The sequence below is a fragment of the Carettochelys insculpta genome, chromosome 21 (assembly GCF_033958435.1).
Source record: "Carettochelys insculpta isolate YL-2023 chromosome 21, ASM3395843v1, whole genome shotgun sequence".
Taxonomy (NCBI): Eukaryota; Metazoa; Chordata; order Testudines; family Carettochelyidae; genus Carettochelys; species Carettochelys insculpta.
The window spans coordinates 10,333,765-10,352,508 of record NC_134157.1 but is presented as its reverse complement, the minus strand read 5'-3'; the positions used below and the strand labels follow the sequence as shown (position 1 = coordinate 10,352,508).

General features: G+C 44.8%; 1 protein-coding gene across 1 annotated transcript; it reads left to right on the top strand.

Moving 5' to 3' along the window:
- The first annotated feature begins 792 nt into the window (after positions 1–792).
- Positions 793–12,839, top strand: LOC142024084 (ficolin-2-like). The gene is made up of 10 exons (XM_075015754.1): positions 793–907; positions 2,821–2,934; positions 3,544–3,597; positions 3,861–3,896; positions 4,791–4,835; positions 6,160–6,195; positions 8,105–8,232; positions 9,133–9,262; positions 10,084–10,218; positions 12,592–12,839. The coding sequence occupies exons 1-10, from the start codon at positions 826–828 to the stop codon at positions 12,837–12,839; spliced, it is 1,008 nt and encodes a 335-aa protein (XP_074871855.1). The 5' UTR covers positions 793–825.
- The last annotated feature ends 5,905 nt before the right edge of the window (positions 12,840–18,744 follow it).

Here is an 18,744-nt window from a genome sequence, read left to right as displayed (position 1 = left end):
TAGACACATTCAGATGGGAAATCAGGTGTAAGTTGGAACGGTGAGTGTGATTAACATCTGGAACCATTCAAGAGTTGTGGTGGATTCTCCATCACAGGCTATTTTAAAATGAAGACTGGATGTTCTTCTAAAAGCTCATATCTTCCCTGGGAATTATCTGGGGACGTTCTGTGGCCTGCGATGTACAGGAAGGCAGATTAGATTATCACAATGGTCCCTTCTGTATTTGGAGCCTATCCATCCATTACTGTCTCCTAGTATGGGTTTTGCACAGCACTCAGCAGAGCAGTGTCCAGTCTAACACAGAACCTCCTCTGGCTTCTATACTACAATAATAATAATAGAGCAGTCGGCCAGTGAATTCACCCAACCCTGCTCTCCTGGTTCAACCAAAGATTCCCAGTGACACCAATGGGGCTTTGAAGGGATGCAGAAAGTCAGATGGAGATAATTTTTGGTGCCCTATTTTAATCTTGCAACAGACACAGTCTCCTGAATTAACATTATGAGAAGAGATTCAGACTGTCTTCGGTCAGAAACCATCACTGTGGGGGCAGCAACGGCCGTTAGTCCAGTACTGAATCTGTTCTATCAGATCATGTCATCGACTACCAGGGTGATCAGTGGAGCATCAAAGTATCAGTGGGAACTTCTGGAATGTGGAGAGTAGGAAGGAGGCTCTGAGGTGCCCCAGGCAGAGATCTTTATTGGCCCCAGGCTCTGGTGTTATTGCATATAAGAGGATCACAGCAACTGAATACTACAGTACAGGAGAAGGTGGGAAGACGACGAGTGGAGCTGCCACTGCAGAGATCAGAACCAGTTATGGGGAGAGCTGCCCAGAAAACCCTCATCTTCTCACTCTGGCTAGTAGCAGCAATTTGTAAGGCTCAGGACACCTGCCCAGGTAAGTGAAAGCCAATCCCTGTTCTCAACAGTATTTTGTACACTGGTTCTTGTCATATATTTCCTCACTGAATGGTAGCAATTTGTTTTCCTCTGCATTTCATTCTGCTTTTGTTCCTCAGTGGTTGATTTCATTAAAAGCTTCTCACGAACTAGCCCAATGCTGCAATGGTTGGGTTGCAAACACTGCAAAGGCATGGGTGCACCAAAATTAACTTTAAAGTGATTTCTTTAAAATGCAGATATTGAGCATCTTTTAAACTTTGGTTCTCACTATAACTTAGACCAAAAAGAAATAGTAATATCCCTCCAATGTTTAATATTGGATCTTTGTCTTTCAGATGCATAACTGAAGGAAGTGTTGCCTTTATTGCTATTAGAGCCAATATTGGCGTTATGGCTTTGTGGGCATGGGGAACTCAATAGATGTGATATAAACTTTGACTTTAGCAAAGGTTTGGATAGAGTCTAACAACTATTCTTGCCCAAAGTTGAGGACGTATGGATTGGATAAATAGACCGTGAGGTGGACAGAAAGCTAGCTACATGGTTGGGCCCAATGAATAGCAATCAACGGCTTGATGTCTGGTTGGTGGTTGGTTTCAAGCAGAGTGCACCAAGGATCAGTTCTAAGGCTGGTATTTTTCAACATCTTTATGAATGATCTGGATGAGGCAATGGATTGCACCCTCAGCAAACTTGCAGATGAAACTAAGCTAAGGGGACACATTGATGCACTGGAAAATATGGATAGGGTCCAGAGTGGCCTAGGTAAAATGAAGGATCAGGTCAAAAGAAATATGAGGAGGTTCAATATGCACAATTACCGAGTCCCGCACTTGAAACAGAAGAATCCCAAGTATTGTTACAGGATTGGGACCAACTGGTTAAGTAGTAGTGTAGAAGAAAATGGACTGGGAATTACAGTGAACAAGAGGCTGGATATGAGTCAGTGTGCCCTTGTAGCCAAGAAGGCTAACGGCATATTGAGGTGCATTAGGAGGAGCATTTCCAGCAGATCTAGAGAAGTTATTATTCCTCTCTATTCAGCACTGGTCAGGCTACATCTGGAGTATTGTGTCCAGTTCTGCCCCCACCTGAGGATAGAAAGGATGTGGATGGCTGTGCCTACATTAGAAAGTTCTTTCAAAAGATTTTTTGAAAGAAGGTGGCTCCTTCAAAAGATCCCATGGAGCATCTACACAAAGTGTTCTTTCCTAAAGTAAAGTGAAAGCAAGTGGCACTCCTTTCAAAAGTGCTCGTCAATGCCTGTTTCAAGAAGAGCACCTTCTCTCTAAAGCTTCTTTCAAAGGAAAACGTGTAGATGCTCTGGATGCATTGCAGAGGGTAATGAAAATTATTTGTGCGCTAGAACTCATGAGCTATGAGGAGACGCTGAGGGATTTGGGCTTATTTAGTTTGCAGAAGAGAAAAGTGAGGGGCAATTTCACAGAAGCCTTCAACATCCTGAAGGGGAGCACTATAGAGGATGGAGAGAGGCTGTTCTCAGTAGTGATGGATGGCAAGAACAAGGAGCAATGGTCTCAAGCTACAGAGTAGGAGGTGTAGCTAAGGTATTAGGTAAAACTATTTCACTAGGAGGGTGGTGAAGCACTGAAAAGCTCTACCTAGAGACTTGGTAGAATCTCCATCCCTAGCAGTTTTTATATCCTGGATTGACAAAGTCCTGGCTCGGATGATTTAGTTAAGGTTGGTCCTGCTTTGGGAAGGGAGCTGGACTTGATGACCTCCTGAGGTTTCTTCCATCCCTAGGAGTCTATGATTCTAGGGAAAAGAAAGTGTAGGAACCATTTAGGCTTTCATTTGCTGGATTTCTCTCTCTGGATTTCTGCAGAATGTTTGCATTCCTGAGAGCCTAGCTATCATTGATTATGGGTTCCTTGCTTTTTCCAGAGGTGAACTTAATGGGTTTCAACAGTACCAATAAAAACTCCCTTCTCCAAGGCTGCCCTGGCATTCCAGGTACTATGGGGCCCAGAGGAGACCCAGGAGCTCCAGGAATGAGAGGTATGGTCCCAGGCACTTAATGGGAACAAGACATGGATGGGGCTGATGTAATTGGAAATTATATATGTGACATGTGCAGACCTGGCAAATCCCCCAAATCCTATGGTGAGGGATTATAACAACCAAGTTCTGAATGACTGTCCATTCCCTTTGGAGGGTCTGATTGTCAGCTAAGCCCTCCAATTCTTAACCCATCTCTATCACTAGCTTGCTGTGTGACCTTAGTCAAGTCACTCTTTGAATTTCATTTTGCTCCTCTGTATAAGGGCAATAACAGTCCCTTATTTCCCAAACATTATCTGAGGCACATTTCACTTCTCTGAAAATTTTGGGTGACAGGTGCTCGAGAAGAGTAACCATGTTTATTGTCATCAGCCACGACGTATTTAAGGGTAGCATGTAAAAACAGTTGTTTGCCAGGTTTGATTCTCACCTTGCAGAAGATGTACTTGTCCCATGGACTTCTATGGGCTTCCATGAAAACATCATATTAGAGGACCTGGAGGACAGGTCAGAGATTCAGGAATACTAGGCTGGGGTTGGGGGAGAATTCATACACTCAGTAATTATGATTCATTGAAAATTATTCAGAATTTTCTGTGTTTGCAGGAGATCAGGGACTTCCAGGGATCCCTGGAAAGGTGGGACCAGCTGGCCCAAAAGGTAAATTAACAAAGGCAAATGAACTTTAATTTCCTATTAAGTGACCTAAGAATAGTAAATTTGTTTTTAAAGAGCTCTATTGAATTTTTGATTATCAAACACCAATTCCTAAAATATCTGGGCTCTATTGTCAAATATAGAGTGAAGAGAAGTTACCATGGCACTAAAACGATTATTATTCCAACAGATCTTCATTGGTCATCCACTATCCAGGTCTGGATATCTGTGATCAATCCTTACTATCTTATTTTTTGTTCAATCAGGAGAAATAGGTGCTTCTGGCCCAACTGGACTGAAAGGTGAGAGACCTGAGATGATACTTTTCAATGCAAAGCTGGGTACTTTATGGTGCTATTCATGGAGATAGAAGAATTGGCATCAAAAACGTGCCCCTGGCCCAGCACTGTTTCATTGTACAGTTTTTCCTTCCAGCTTCTTTCCAAAGAAGAGAACTGAAATGAAATTGATTCCAGTTGAACAAGTGCTAACTTTTGGGGGGTTTTAATAGCCAAATGACAAAACAAAACTGTGCTCTGAAATGAAGACTTGGAAAAGTTTCACCCACCTCCAGTTATAACATCTGATACAGCAGAAAGTCCTACGCAGTCACCAGAAATAGCCTTATGTTATACCAACAGTATAGTTGGGACCTATTTCAAGTCAGTCCATGCAGAAGCCTAGGAAAGAAATGCAATACTGCCAGCCACAAACATTTGAATATCTTGACCCGGGTTCACCAAAAATCAGGAGACTGGTTTTAGAATCATGCTATTGTGCAAAAAGAATACATTTAGTGTTCTTTTTATTGGCCATCTCCTTTTTGAGAGCTTAAGGTGTTCTGAGGTAACATTTTGAAGCTTTCTCCATAGCCTCAAGGGCTAGAAAACTCTTTTCTTTATGAATGAAGGCTGAAATTATTTCATATCCATTTAACCCCTGCACCTTGGGCTCTATGGAAAACAATAGCTATCATGAAACTCATGACAAAACCAGGAGAGTTGACCACATGTAAGTGCATCACTTACGTCCCACAAAACAACAACATTTATAGATTGCTTACATTCTGCACAGTGCACAGGCTTTGAACTACCCACTACACAACAAAAAACTCAAGTGATTACTGCAGTGAGATGTTGAGTTACAGAGGTGACCTCTGGGCAAAATAAGGATTTTATCCTGAGTTCTTTTTTCAGGTGATAAAGGAGACCTGGGACCTCCGGGAGCCCCTGGAAGAGCCGGTGAGACCCTTCACACTCTCCTTTATACCGAGCATATCATTTCCCTTTCAATTCTTCAGCACTAAAAATGAAGTGAAGTGATTTCAGAAGCTTGCTTCATGAATAGGTGCCATGTCCACAATAATCAAGCTCCTTGAGCCTCCTGCAAGATTTGGGCTTTATAAACAGAGAAACAGCCCTGCCTGAAAAAAGCACATGGCCATCCATGTTTTGTAACATCTGGAATGACATTAGGCAAATCACCTTTGGTATTAGAGCAAACAGTTGAAATGTAAATTAAATTTATAGATTTGAATGTACATCCTAGAGAAGCAAAAACAACGGGAAACCCTTTGGCACCCTCTAGACTAAGTTTACACTACAGAGATCTGTTGACAAATCACTGTCAGAAGTGATTTCCTGACAAAACTTCTGTCCACAGAGGGCGGCCACACACTAAAATTGCTCTGAAGAGTCCTCTGCTCTGTTTACAGAGTAGCAGGACTGCTCATCCACTTCTCAACAAAACAGGCGCACAGAAGCACAGCAGACAAGGCTTCCCATTGTCCTGTCAACTGAAGTCCTCCCTCCAACAAAGCACATTTTGTGTGTGGACGTTCCACCGGTTTTGTCAGAAAAAACTCACTCGTGTAACCCTAGCCTAACATTTGTTGGAGCATAAGCATCGTCAGCGGGTCTTTGCCAATGAAAGCTTATGCTTCAGTAAATCTGTCTTTAAGGTGCCACAGGACTTCATAGTTTTTGCAGATGCAGACTAAACACAGCTACCGCCCTGATTCTAGAGAAGGTAACTCTTCCTGCCCCTCTGTATCTTTCCCATATACTGAGAGGATACCTCACAAGAAATGGATGTTGTTTAAATATTCAGTTAAAGGAATGGTCCCTTTTCTGCCAGTACTTTATTTAACTGATATTCTCCCATTGTAACTTGGATTTTTTTAAAAAATTGAGTCAAAGTCATGCTAAATTTAAGCATTACACCTTCCCAGGCTTTGTGGGCATTGCTCCTATGAACGGACCAGAAAATTTATAGTTTATTAAGAACCAGTTTTTAGCCATTCAAATAGGGGCTTCATGAGAGGTAACAAAATAGTGTTGCCTAAATAATGAGACCCATCTTAATGGTTCAGGCTAGAAGTCTCAGATTAGGGATGTGTGGGAATCCTTTAGCACTTGTTTGTTCACAAATAGAAAGCTGCCTGGAGTTTTTAAAACAAACTATTTTGCTATCCCAGCTGTTACTGTAGGCCAATGACATAGTTTAAAAGAAGAATATTTTCTGAATCCTTTTAATTTTTTTCATTGTGTTTCTTTTCATGACCAATTCATGAAGACCTGGATAAAATGCAGTGTGAGAAAGGTGAGAATTTCTTATAACCATAAATGTTATCACAATCCATCCAGAGAAATCACATTGGGGTAGACAAAATGAAAAACAAAAAAACCCACATTTCAGCTTTACCCATTTTCTGCTCTCAAAATGGTCTATAAAGAGATTAAGAATTTTTAAAATCAATTTATTTGCTGTCAGCAATTGGCCAGTGACTCTTCTGTGGTAATACTTTTCAGCCAACAGATATGCTTGCAAACTGATATGAGTGTGCCTATGATTATCTGATAGTTTGTTGGGGAGAATGGGTGTCTTAGTCATATGACAACAGGAAACTGTTCTGGCTCAGACAGATTTCAAAAGGGCTGTATGGGTACTTGCAGTACAAGTCCACATTTCCATTTCCACGAGTTTTCACAATGATTTGAGGCAATCCTCTGTCCAGGCTGAACTTCTCTCACACAAAATGATCACAAATAGTCAACATGGACTCGTCAAAGGTAATTCATGCCTGATCAACCTGATTGCCTTCTATGAGGAGGTAACTGGCTTGGTAGATAAGGGAAAGGTGGTGGATGCAATATACCTTGACTTTAGCAAAGCTTTTGAGATGATCCCTCACAGTACCCCAACAAGCAAGTTAAAGAAGTGTGAATGGTATAAATAGACTGTAAGATGGATAGTAAGCTGGCTAGCTCATCAGGCTTGATGGGTAGTTCCACAAGGGTCATTTCCAGGTCCAGTTTTGTTCAACATTTTAATTAAGGACATGGATGAGGAGATGGATTGCACCCTGAACAAATTTGTGGATGACACTGAAGTAGGGGGAGAGGTGGATATATTGGAGGATAGGGATAGAGTACAGGGTGACCTAAAAAAACTGGAGGATTCAGCCGCAAGAAATCTGATGAGGTGCTACAAGGACAAGTGCAGAATTCTGCACTTAGGACAGAGGAAACCCAAGAACTGCTTCAGGCTGGGAACCAACTGGCTAAGCAGCAGGTCTCGAGAAAAAAAAATGTGGGGATTACAGTGGAAGAGAAGCTAAATGAGGCAAGAGAGTGCCCTTGTAGCCAAGACGGCTAATGGCATACTGTGCATTGCTTGCAGATCTAGGGAAGTGATACCCACTGGGGAGGCCACATCTGGTATATTGCATCCAATTCTGTGGCTCCCATTACAGAATGTGGGCACACTGGAAAGAGTCCAGAGGAGGCCAAGAAAATGTTTGGGGACTGCAGCATGAGACTTGAGAGGCTGAGGGATTTGGGCTTACTTAGTCTGCAGAAGAGAAGAGGGGGGATTTAATAGTAGTCTTCTACATTCTGAAAAGGAGTTCCCAAGAGGATAGACAGAGGCTGTTCTCAGTGATGACAGAACAAAGAGCAATGGCCTCCCATTGAATATTAGAAAAAGCTATTTCACGAGGAGAGTGGTAAAGCTCTAGGGAGGTGGTATAATCTTTCTCTAGAGGTTTTTAAGTCCTGGCTTGACAAAGCTTTGGCTGAGATGATTTAGTTGGGACTAGTTCTACTTTCAGCAGGGGGCTGGACTCCTGGGGTCACTTCCAACCCATTGATTTCATGATTCTCTAATTCTGGAACACATGGGGTTGAGCTGGTGTTGTCTCTTTTCTTCTTTCAAACTTAATATGAGCCACAGCAGCATCCTGGAGTCTAAATAATTCTGTCTGACAAATATAGAAGGCATGCAAGGTCTAGCTATGTACATATGCTGCTGCAAGGGTAGGTTTCCAAAGAAGGAACATAGTTCCCATACACTGTGTGGAGAACAAGAGAAGGTGACTCAAACATTCTTTTCTAGTTACCTGAACATGCAATTGATTTGGCTCTCAGTGCAAAATAAAAGAGTCTCTGACATCCTGCTCCAAGAAGCATTATACACCCAGTTTACATATTTCAATTTCTCTTTCACCCAGGAGCAAAGAACTGCAAAGAGCTGTTAGACAGAGGGAACAACATGACCGGCTGGTACACCATCTACCCCCAAGACTGTAAAGCCATGACTGTGATGTGTGACATGCACACAGATGGTGGAGGATGGATTGTAAGAACACTACCTTGTTCAAGAAAAATGTCCAATGACTGTCACTAACAGCTTCCTGCCCCAGCCCCCACCCCCAGAGTGGAAATGTCCTTTAGCCAGTGGGTTTTAGCTTGGAGAAAAGCACGAGGATCCAAACGCTAAAGATTATTAGTTCACCATAGTTAGTCGAACAAAAACAATTTGTATAAGAGTCCTTCTAACCCTCATGAAAATCTCCAGATACTTTGGTTGTGAACACTGCTAGTTTCATGGAGGGGTCCTGCAGCTTTCAAGCCAAAGAGACCCCCGCACTGAGGTCGGTTAATTAACTAGGTTACCCTTCTCAAGTCCATTCTCTGCCTAGCTCTTAGAGCTCTCGCCAATAGCTGCCTAGATTCAAGAACCAGAATTTCTTCTTTTCATTTGGTTCACAGGGTCCGTCTCTCTGGCAGCCTATGCTTATGAGTGGCGAGAGTGTTCTCGGGAGCTGAGAAGACAAAGGGTTTGAACCCTGTTTAAATATCACATTTAAACTTGTATTTCTTATGAATATCAATATCCCAGTGAGTTCCCAGAGAGTTTGACAACGTTCAGGGCTCCATTGCAGTAGCTGCTGGAGAAAGATATATGAAGAAATTGTGAGCCAAAGAACAAGAGCTCAGTCTCCATAGACAGGACAGACAAAAGGGACAGAGAACCTGGGTCTCCTGATTACCAGTCCAAATGTGCTGCTGCCAAGATTTAATATGATCCTCTGGGACAAGCCTCCTTCTGGGATAGGCACTTGAGCCTAAATTAGTAGAGCTGACCCCTTTAAATCTATCAAATGATTTACTGTCTCAGAGTTTCCAATGTCCTGCTCTATGCAGGGTGGAGAACAATGCAGTGTTTCCAAGCTAAGAGCCTCCTGTTTCCTTGTAGGTGTTTCAGAGACGGGCGGATGGCTCTTTTGATTTTTATCGTGACTGGAATTCATACAAAAGAGGTTTCGGCAGCCAGCTGTCAGAATTCTGGCTGGGGAATGACAATATCCACCTGTTAACGAGCCTTGGTAACAACATCCCTGATGCATTCTTTTCTTTGCAGGTGCCCATAAAGAGTCATAGTGTTGGTAGAAGTCACACTGCTGCTGCAGACACTGCATTCCCTTCATTACAGCCCAGTCCTGCCCTGCAGAGCTATTGAACTCAATGCTGTGATTGCTGGGCCAGGCCCTGCAACAGTGTGGGGGCAAAGAGGGCAATTTCCCCCAGGCCCAGAGTTTAAGTGAGGTGGCCTAAGCTGTGGGACTCCTTGAAGTGCCACAGCAGTGCTGTTCCGATCGTGTGTGTCTGTGAGAGTGTGGAAGAGGGGCAGGGCTATGGCCACGGTTTAGGCAGCATTGAGGTCTGAATGCCCTACACCCCACCCCTTCTGCCCTTGGCCAGCCCCCAGCCCACTGGGGAGCCTGCAGCAGCTGTGAACCATGCTCGTTGGGCCAGCCCCAATCACAATTTAAGGAGCAGAATTTTGTCTTTGGGTGGTTCACCCATAATACTGCAATGAGGATACTACAGGTTATATGAAGTCATAGATTCTGAACTATCTTAGCAAAGCATAACATGGAAAAGGTTATTCATAGGGAGATCATGATAGTGGATGGAAATTGAATGTATCCAGGTTAATACGAATATATTGGCTTGATGCAAGAATCAAGGGGGTGAAATTCTGTGAAGAATGTGATGCAGGCAATCCAACTGGATAACCAAAATGGGCCCTACATAATGGGGCCTGATTTGTGTTCAGAACTTTTGAGAGCTTCTGCAATAAAAGTAATGAATCATGGTAATAAACATGAAATGTTAACAACTGACAGCAAATTTTTCTCTTAAGGAGACTACAAGCTTCGTGTTGATCTCAGGGGTTTTAATAACATCAATCACTTTTCTACGTTCACATCATTCCAAATTGCAGGAGAGTCAGACAACTACAGGTTGAATCTTGGATCCTTTGAATGCGGTACAGGAAGTAAGTTCTGGGCTAATCATTTACCTTTTGTGGCAGATGTAAAAATAGAGAGCAAAAGGGATGCAGAATAGTCACTGGCAGAAGCAAGTGGCAATGTATCTGTGGAAGTCATGTCTTTCAAGAAACAGTTATTTAGGAGAGACGCAAGGTCTAGTGAGATCTAAACACAAAAGTAATATGAATACCCTGCCTAGCGAAGAAATGAAAGCAAAATTATGACCAGAGCTAGGCACATCTACTGCTGATTGCTTTGTGAAATTACTTCTTAATCACCATAAAAATATCGTTAACTTAAGGCAATTGCCATTATTTTATATAGCTTTTATTTTGGAAATAAGATCTGTTTTGTACATCAGTTATGGCTAGGGTTTGTTTGGTGTTTTCAGTTGCTTTGTTTTTATCTCCAGAGGGGAAGGGAGGATTCTGCAGCAACTATAGCTTTTAAAACAAAGAGGGCAGAAGTGAGGGGAAAGGAGAGAGCAACCTAGGGCAAGGGGAAGACATGAGCCAAGAGAGACTGATTAACTAAGTTAATTTTATAGCAGCAGGTTTTGCAAACAGAGACATATAAACATTTGAGAAAGGAAGCTATATTATGAGTTGTAAGCAATGGTCAGGGCTCCATGGGTTAAAACAGGGGGTTGGAAACCCATACCTTTGACATTTATTATCCTGACTCTGGGAGGATAGCGTGTTTGCTACCCGCTCTCTGATGACCATGTGAACAAATGCAGGTTTTTTGCTTTTTTTTTTATGCTTGCCAAATGAATTGCAGGAGTCAGGAGTGATGCTTAGAGGGCAAGTGAGGGTCAGCCCCCCAGGCCCCCCTCTGCCCTCACCAGTTGCTTCCAGTGAGAGTGGGGGTAACTTCTTAAGTCTTAGTAATTCTATTTGCTCCTTTATCTTTCTTGGTGACTTCTATACCAGGCAAGATAGGGGAGCAAAAAAATTAAGAAATCCATTTGCAAACATAGAGGATAAGGTGATAAGTAACAGCAGGTGTGGATTTGTCTTGAACAAATCGTGTCAACTCAGTCTGAAAGTTTCCTTTGGCAGGAAAACAATCCTTGCGGATAAGGGGGAACACTGATCTGGTATATCTAGACTAACTCCTGCTGCCATACTCAGTGCAGAAAGTCTCCCCTGCTACACCCCATGCCAGGTCCCCTAGGAATCTCCTTGCTTCTGTTGGTTGGATGAGGCGGGCAGTGGAGGGGTTGCCCTGCCCCCCTAGGAATGGGCCTGCCTGTGAGGGGAGATTCAAAGAATAAGGTTTGTTTAGTTTGGAAAGACAAGTGAGAAGGGGCACAACAGCTTTCAAGTAAAAAAGGTTGTTACAAGGAGGAAGAGAAAAAAATATTCTCCTTAACAACTGATGATAGGACAATAAAGCAATGGGCTTAGATTGCAGCATGGAAGGTTTAGGTCGGACATTATGAAAAACTTCCCATCAGGTGGCTTTTCATAATGGGATGAATTGCCTTGGGAGGTTGTGGAATTGCTATCATTGGAAAATTAAGAACAAATCGAACAAACACCTGATGGATATAGTGCCACTTGTGATCATCATTTGCCAAGATTTCCTATTGGTCAAGATCAATTCCAAATCCCTTCATATCTCACTTGCATTCAGCAGGGCCAGATGTCACTGTAGGCTCCAGGGCAAGGTGGGAAGGGGACTTGTCGCTGAACTCCAGAAGGGGTGGGGCCTGTGACAGTCAGTTGCACTCCACCTATCATACCATGCGGAACAGGGGCATGACACTGCCAGCACGTCAAAGGGGCCCAGAGTGCCAGCCACTGCCTAGGTAGTAGCAATGACACGCGAGTTCCAGGCCCCTTTGAAATGCTGGGCCCCAAGGCAGCTTCTCCCTCTGCCCCAGGCAGCAGGTCTTTCTGCAAGTATCTTATAGTGAAGCTTGGGATGGCTTGTTGTTTTTGTTCTGTGATAGCTGCATATATAGCATTTCCTTGGGCATGTGTTTGTCCTGCAACCAACTCAGATGGCCCAGCGAGCACACTCAGTTTTGCTGGATTAGGACTGAAAAGCTTGGTAAATTTGAACCTCTGTGTTGGTTTTGACTTTTGGCATTGAGTACATGGCGTAATCAGCATAGGGGGGAAACGTTTAACCTTTTTTTCCTGGCGAGCACTAATTTCCATGTTTCCCCACTACCAAATACTGATGGTGAGAGCAAGTGCCTGTCAAGCACAAATATTTCTGCTACTTGGTGAAATGAGACATTTAGCAACTCATAGAATTGCCAGCCTGACTGTGGGAAGTGAACTGTTTAAATAGCAAAAATAAGAGATTGTCTCTCCTAGCTAGTCTCTGTAAAAACATGTACTAAACAAATACAATTGTTTCCACAGGAGATTCCTTATCCGTACACAATGGCATGATGTTTTCAACCTATGACAGGGATAATGACAATTCTTTGGACCACTGTGCAAAGACCTTTAAAGGATCATGGTGGTACCAGAATTGTCATCATTCCAACCTGAATGGATTATACTTGAAAGGACACCACGAATCTTATGCTGATGGGATAAACTGGGTTACAGGCAACGGATACCATTCCTCCTACAGGCTGTCTGAGATGAAAATTAGGCCTGTGTAGCCACTAAGGGAAGCAGTTATGATAACTACAATTAGCTCTTCTATAGCAATTGTAGGCCTGTCACAATGAACATCTACTTGGAGAGGACAAGACTGACCCTTTCTTTATGTGCTAGCCGCTATGGACATGCATCACACACATTTATCTAGCGCAGAGCAGCACAACTAAGAGCTGATTAAAAAAAAAAAAAAAGATAAAAGTAGTTGGAAAAAATTGCAGTTCTAAGTTTCTATGTTGTTTTCATTTCAAAGGGTTCTACATTGATTCATTTTTGCTTCCGGATTTTTAAATTTTTGCAACAGCAACGAAGGGTCCTGTGGCACCTTATAGACTAAATAGAAAAGTTTTGAGCATGAGCTTTCATGAGCACAGACTAACTTCATCAGATGCTTGCAGATTTTCTTAAAATTCCTCTCTCTGGTGTGTAGTATTAGAAATATTTTATTTTCTCGGGACTCAAAAAACCTAGCTTTCTGTAAAGAGAACCTTGGTCATTATTTTGCGACTATTTCCTGAACATTTTCAGATGTTCTTGAAAAGCTGTCTGACCACACACACACACACACACACACACTCTTGGGCCGTGTCTACATGTGCCCCAAACTTCAAAACGGCCACGCAAATGGCCATTTCAAAGTTTACTAATGAAGCGCTGAAATGCAGAGTCAGCGCTTCATTAGCATGCGGGCGGCAGCAGCACTTAGAAATTGACGCGGCTCGCCGCCACGCGTCTCATCCAGATGGGGCTCCTTTTCGAAAAGACCCCGCCTGCTTCGAAGTCCCCTTATTCCCATCAGCTCATGGGAATAAGGGGACTTCGAAGCAGGCAGGGTCCTTTCGAAAAGGAGCCTTGTCTGGACGAGGCGCGTCAATTTCGAAGTGCCGCTGCCGCCCGCATGCTAATGAAGCGCTGACTCTGCATTTCAGCGCTTCATTATTTAACTTCGAAATGGCCATTTGCGTGGCTGTTTCGAAGTTTGGGGCACGTGTAGACATAGCCCTGGTTTGAAAAACCATCAGCCAGGTGTATCTACATGGTAGCTCCTCTCCAACATGTCTCTCTCTGCTCTCTTGATTCCACTGCCAAAAACAGCATGACAGTTTGTACCACTGCCATACCATTCTTCCAAGACTATCAGTCAACCATTAACCTCAGATGCTGCATCTGCTTCTGAAGAACCTTCTCCTTTGTCAATAAAGCAAAGATAGATCAATGATTTCCATAGCTTGGACTCGTTTGTGCACACAAGCCTGCTCAATAGCATTGCACCCCAGCTCGATCCTGCATTATGTACATTAGAGTGGTTGGCTACCCTGGGGCATACAAGAGATGGTAGCTAGCTCTGCCAGAAGCGTGTTGGTTGCAGATCGGATATGTCTCAATAGTAGATGATGCAAATAGAAGAGCTCTGAGATGATTTCAGGCTAAACCTGCACTAGAAAGCCCCATGGCCCAGCCTAAGCCTCCTCATGCTGGGTGAGGCAGAACAGGCCATTGTTTCCCCTCTTTATGCTGGTATTATAACCAGTAGAAGACTTTACCATCAGCTAGATCAGCAAATGCTGACCAGACCCCTAGCCCAATGCCCTCCTGCATCTCTCTCTCCATGTACCAGTGACAGAGGAACAAAAAGATGGGTCCTAGGCAGGCTTTTTTTAATTCATCCTTGCCTCTGCATCTCCAGCTCCACTCTCCCATCCTATTCTAGGCCCAGCCCTCTGCTCCCACTGGTCCAGGCCATGCACCAGCCATCACCACTGCTCCTCCCAAAGCCAGACCAGCATCATGGGGGACTGAGAGCCATGAACCAAAACCACTACTGCCAGCAGAGCTGGAGACAGCTCCTGCTGCCTGCTGGAGGCTCTGAGTGGGGGCAGCTCTGATCAAAATGGAGGCACTGCCATGGTTGGTCCTGCTCTTCAGAGCCACCCTTTTTGGAGGTTCCTCTCCTTCAGTAAATGTGGGAAGTGGGGCTCAGTGCACAGCTCCTCTTAGGGGTTGTAGCACGACCCAAACAGTAGTGGTGGCCTGTCCTGGGTATATGCGATATGGCCAAGCAGGCCTGAGCCTGCACCAGCTATTCAACTGCCACTGTCATGTTCCCCTCCTGCTCAGTTCCTAGGCACCATCTTCACAAGTACCTAACTCAGTCACAGCGCAAGGGGCCCTCTCACTGGCTCAGGGCGGATGCACTTGCATGGGTCAAACACAATCCCTGGCTGTCAGTCTGAGTTTATAAGGTTCCCAAACAGCAGTGACACGTCTAACCCCCGCATGTTGGGCTGCACAAGCTAAAGGGGAGAACGTGTGGTATTTCCTTTGCCAAATGATTCCCCCTGCACAAAGCCCAGGGCTTCTGTGCTTCTCCCACCCCACTGATCTGTGGGAAGAGGAGGCTTGGCCCTCCCCCCACGTCTCCTCCCAACCCAGCGTGTTCAGTTACTCTTCCTGGCAGCTGGGTCGGAGTCGGGTGGGACAGAACCACCTCTCTCCCTGGCTGAGGCTGGCAGCTTTGGGCTACTGCTTCATGGAATGCAGTAGCTGCCTGAGAGAGCCTGGCTGAGGAGGTGGCAGCAGCAGAGGGTCAGTCTCTGCCTGGATGCTGCTCATGGAGATAGGGATGGAGCAAGCTGAAAGCCTGCTGGGGATAGAGGGACCTCTAGGTCACTCAACCTCTACCCCCTGAAACCAGGTCTGGCATGAAGGGGTGGCCTGCTTTCACCTCACCAGACAAGCTTTCTCAAGCAGATGCTGCAGTATATAAAGCAGCAAAGTAGAGCAACCAGCCCATGGAGAAGCTGGTCAACCTTCTCCATTGACCACCTGGGCTCTGCTCCAAGGACAGAGGCTGAGCATGCCAGGGGTGGGGGCAGATTCAGCTAGAGGACAAACACCCTCTCCCTGCCCAACCAGAGCACTCTTGACCCAACATGTGCCCAGCAACATTGCCTGTGTGCCCCGGGGACCCACGATCACCTGTCATGCAATGCCTTTTAAAGCACCAGAGCACTTGAGCGTGCTGAGAAATGGCTGCTAGTAGATGTTTCCTTCCACATCCTGCAGAAGATGCAGCCACTGGGCATGCCCCAGTACTGAAGGCATGGTGCTTGGGACATGCCATTCCTATAATAAGCGGAGGCAATGGAACACAGAAATACATACAGGTCTGCTTGTTACAGTCTCCAGCCCTACTCTAACTGCGCCTGACTCTCCTGCATCCTGCATGGGAAATCAACTTTCTTTTCATGGGATTCCCTGCTGAACCAAAGTGTAAATAAAAAAGCACAATGTTACACTTCCTTTAGGTGGACACTCCCAACTTATTCATTTGCCTACTGGATGGTGTCTGCAAATGATAAATAAAAATACAATTCTGATCTCAAAGCACAAAAAGAAAAAGATTGTTATTTCAAACTGCCGGTTTCTCACACAACACACAATAAACCTGTAGAACTTCTTGCCAGAGGATGTTGCTTAGGTGAAGACCATAGAAGGATTATTTAAAAAAGGACTAAATAAATTCATGGAGGGTAGGTCAATTAATGGTTTTTAAGCCAGGAAGGGCAGGGATGTTGTCCCTGGCCTCTGTCAGAAGTTGGGAATGGGGGAATAGGGCTCCCCTGGGAACAATGCATGGGAACAGAGTTCTGGCACCTTTTTTCCTCCCATGACAATAACAGAAAAATTTTCCTCACTAGTTCTGTAGTACCATGGAGACTGGGACAGGAGCCCCCGCCAGTCCTGCAGCATTGAGGTGACTGGGGCATTAAAATTGAACACCCTAACCCCGAAGAGGAATCAGACTTGAGTTCCAGCACCATTTTTTCTAGAAGACAAAAGCTCTGGGTGAACTCATTGGTGTTTTAGCATCAGAAACCAGGAGGCACATACTAAATAGCTATGGTGAAGCTACCCTTTTTTACTGCCACTGAGGATGCCATCATCGCTATTGCCACATTAATCAATAGTCATTTTGTTTCACTTTGTTTCATATTAATGAATCAAAGGAAAAAAGTTAGATACAAAAACATTGGTTTGTAAGCTTTGTGCCCATAAATGAGGCAAATGCCTCCTTGGGTGTGACCAGTCATTTCATGTTTTCTTCTGCAAGTATGAAGGGTGCAATGTGTGGGAGAGAGTTTGGGTGCAGAAAGCTTATCAGGCCTGATGCAGGGGTTGAAGTGCAGGAGATGGAGGGGTGCAGGGGGTATCTAGGAGTGGATCGGGGCTGGGAGAGCTGGAGGAGGGGGGTGAAGGAGAAGACCAAAGCTGGGAGAGCTGGTGGGGTGGTAGGTCCAGGAGCCCACTGAAGGTGGGAGGTCTAAGTGAGAAGGGGCTGCAGGGGTGGATCAGAGGTGGGAGAGCTGAGCAGGAGGGAACCTTGCGAGGCGGATGGGGTGCAGTGGTTGGCCAGCACTCACTTGCCTCTGCACTCCCCACTTACTGCCCTCCACTGCTCCCAATGGCCATATGGCAGCAAGTGGAAGTGGTGGGGAAACCCTCCCATGAGCAGTTCCCAGTGCTGAATTCACCCAGCTGGTGGGAGGGGGAGCAGCAGCTCATGGAGACGCACTTCTTCCCTCCACCAGTCGGACCTGGCCTGCGGGGCTCAGGGCTGTCCCTCTGCCTGCAGCAGGAGGCTTGTGCTGGGCAAGAACTCTGTGCATGGAGGAGGAGCCACAAGGCTGGAACACCACTGAGGGCTCCCTGTTGGGGGAGGTGGGTGACAGCCCCAAGGCTCACAGCCCACCTGCAAGTTTATGAACCAGTGGCCTAGGAGATAGTAATAGTAAATTGATAAGCAACAGTCAGTTTTACTTGCTACACTTACACCCTTTTCCTAAGGGCTGCCAAATGGATTCCTTGAGGATCCCCTCCATGACTTTGCTGGGGACAGATGTAAGGCTGACTTGTCTATAGTTCCCAGGGTGGTGGTTCTTTCCTGTTTTAAGGATGGGCCTCTACATTTGCCTTTTTCCAGTCATCCAGGACCTCTCCATAAGTTTCCAGAGATAATGGGTGAAGTCTCCACAATGACATTTGCCAATTCCCTCAGTGCCTTGGATGCATTAAATCCAGACCCCTGGATCTGTGTGCGTCTAGCTTTTCTAAACAGCACTTAACCTATTCTTTCCTCATCTAGGGCTGCCCATCTCCTTCCCACACTGCATTGCCTAGTGCAGTATTCTGGGAGCTGACCTTGTCCATGAAGACAGGCAAAAAAAGCATTGCTTACTTCAGCTTTTCCCACATCCTCTGTCATGAGGTTACCTCCCTCATCCAGTAATAGCCCCACACCCTCCCTGATCACCTTCTTATCAACATGCCTGTAGAAGCCTTTTTTATCCTTCACTTTCTTTGCTAGCTGCAGTTCCAATTCTGCTTTCTTCTTCCGGATTACTTCCTTGCATTCTTGAGCAATATACTGTCATCTGTCTGAGTTTCCACTTAATACGTATCCCTTTTGAGTTTAGCCTCACCAAGGATTTTCCTGGTAAGCCAAACTGCTAAACTACCATATTTGCTTTTTTTTTTTTTTTTTTTTTTAAACTGAACATTGGAAAGGTTTGTTCTTGTGCCTTCAATATTACCAGTTCTCCTGGACCCCTTTCCCCTGCATATTAGCTTCCCAGGGCATCCTGCCCATCAGTTCTCTGAGGGAGTTAAAATAAAAACCAAAGAGCAGAGAGTTTATTGCTCACCTTTCTTCCTTTTGTCAGGATCCTGAAATCTGCCACCCACTTCTCTCACTAGTCTCTCCCTGTTTGTGAGCACCAGGTCAAGCTGTGCATGGCCCCTGGTCAGTTTCTTCAGCACTTATACCAGGAAGTTATCCCCAGACATTCTCCAAAAGCTTCCTGTATTGTCTGTGTACTGCTGTATTGGTCTCCCAACAAATGTCTG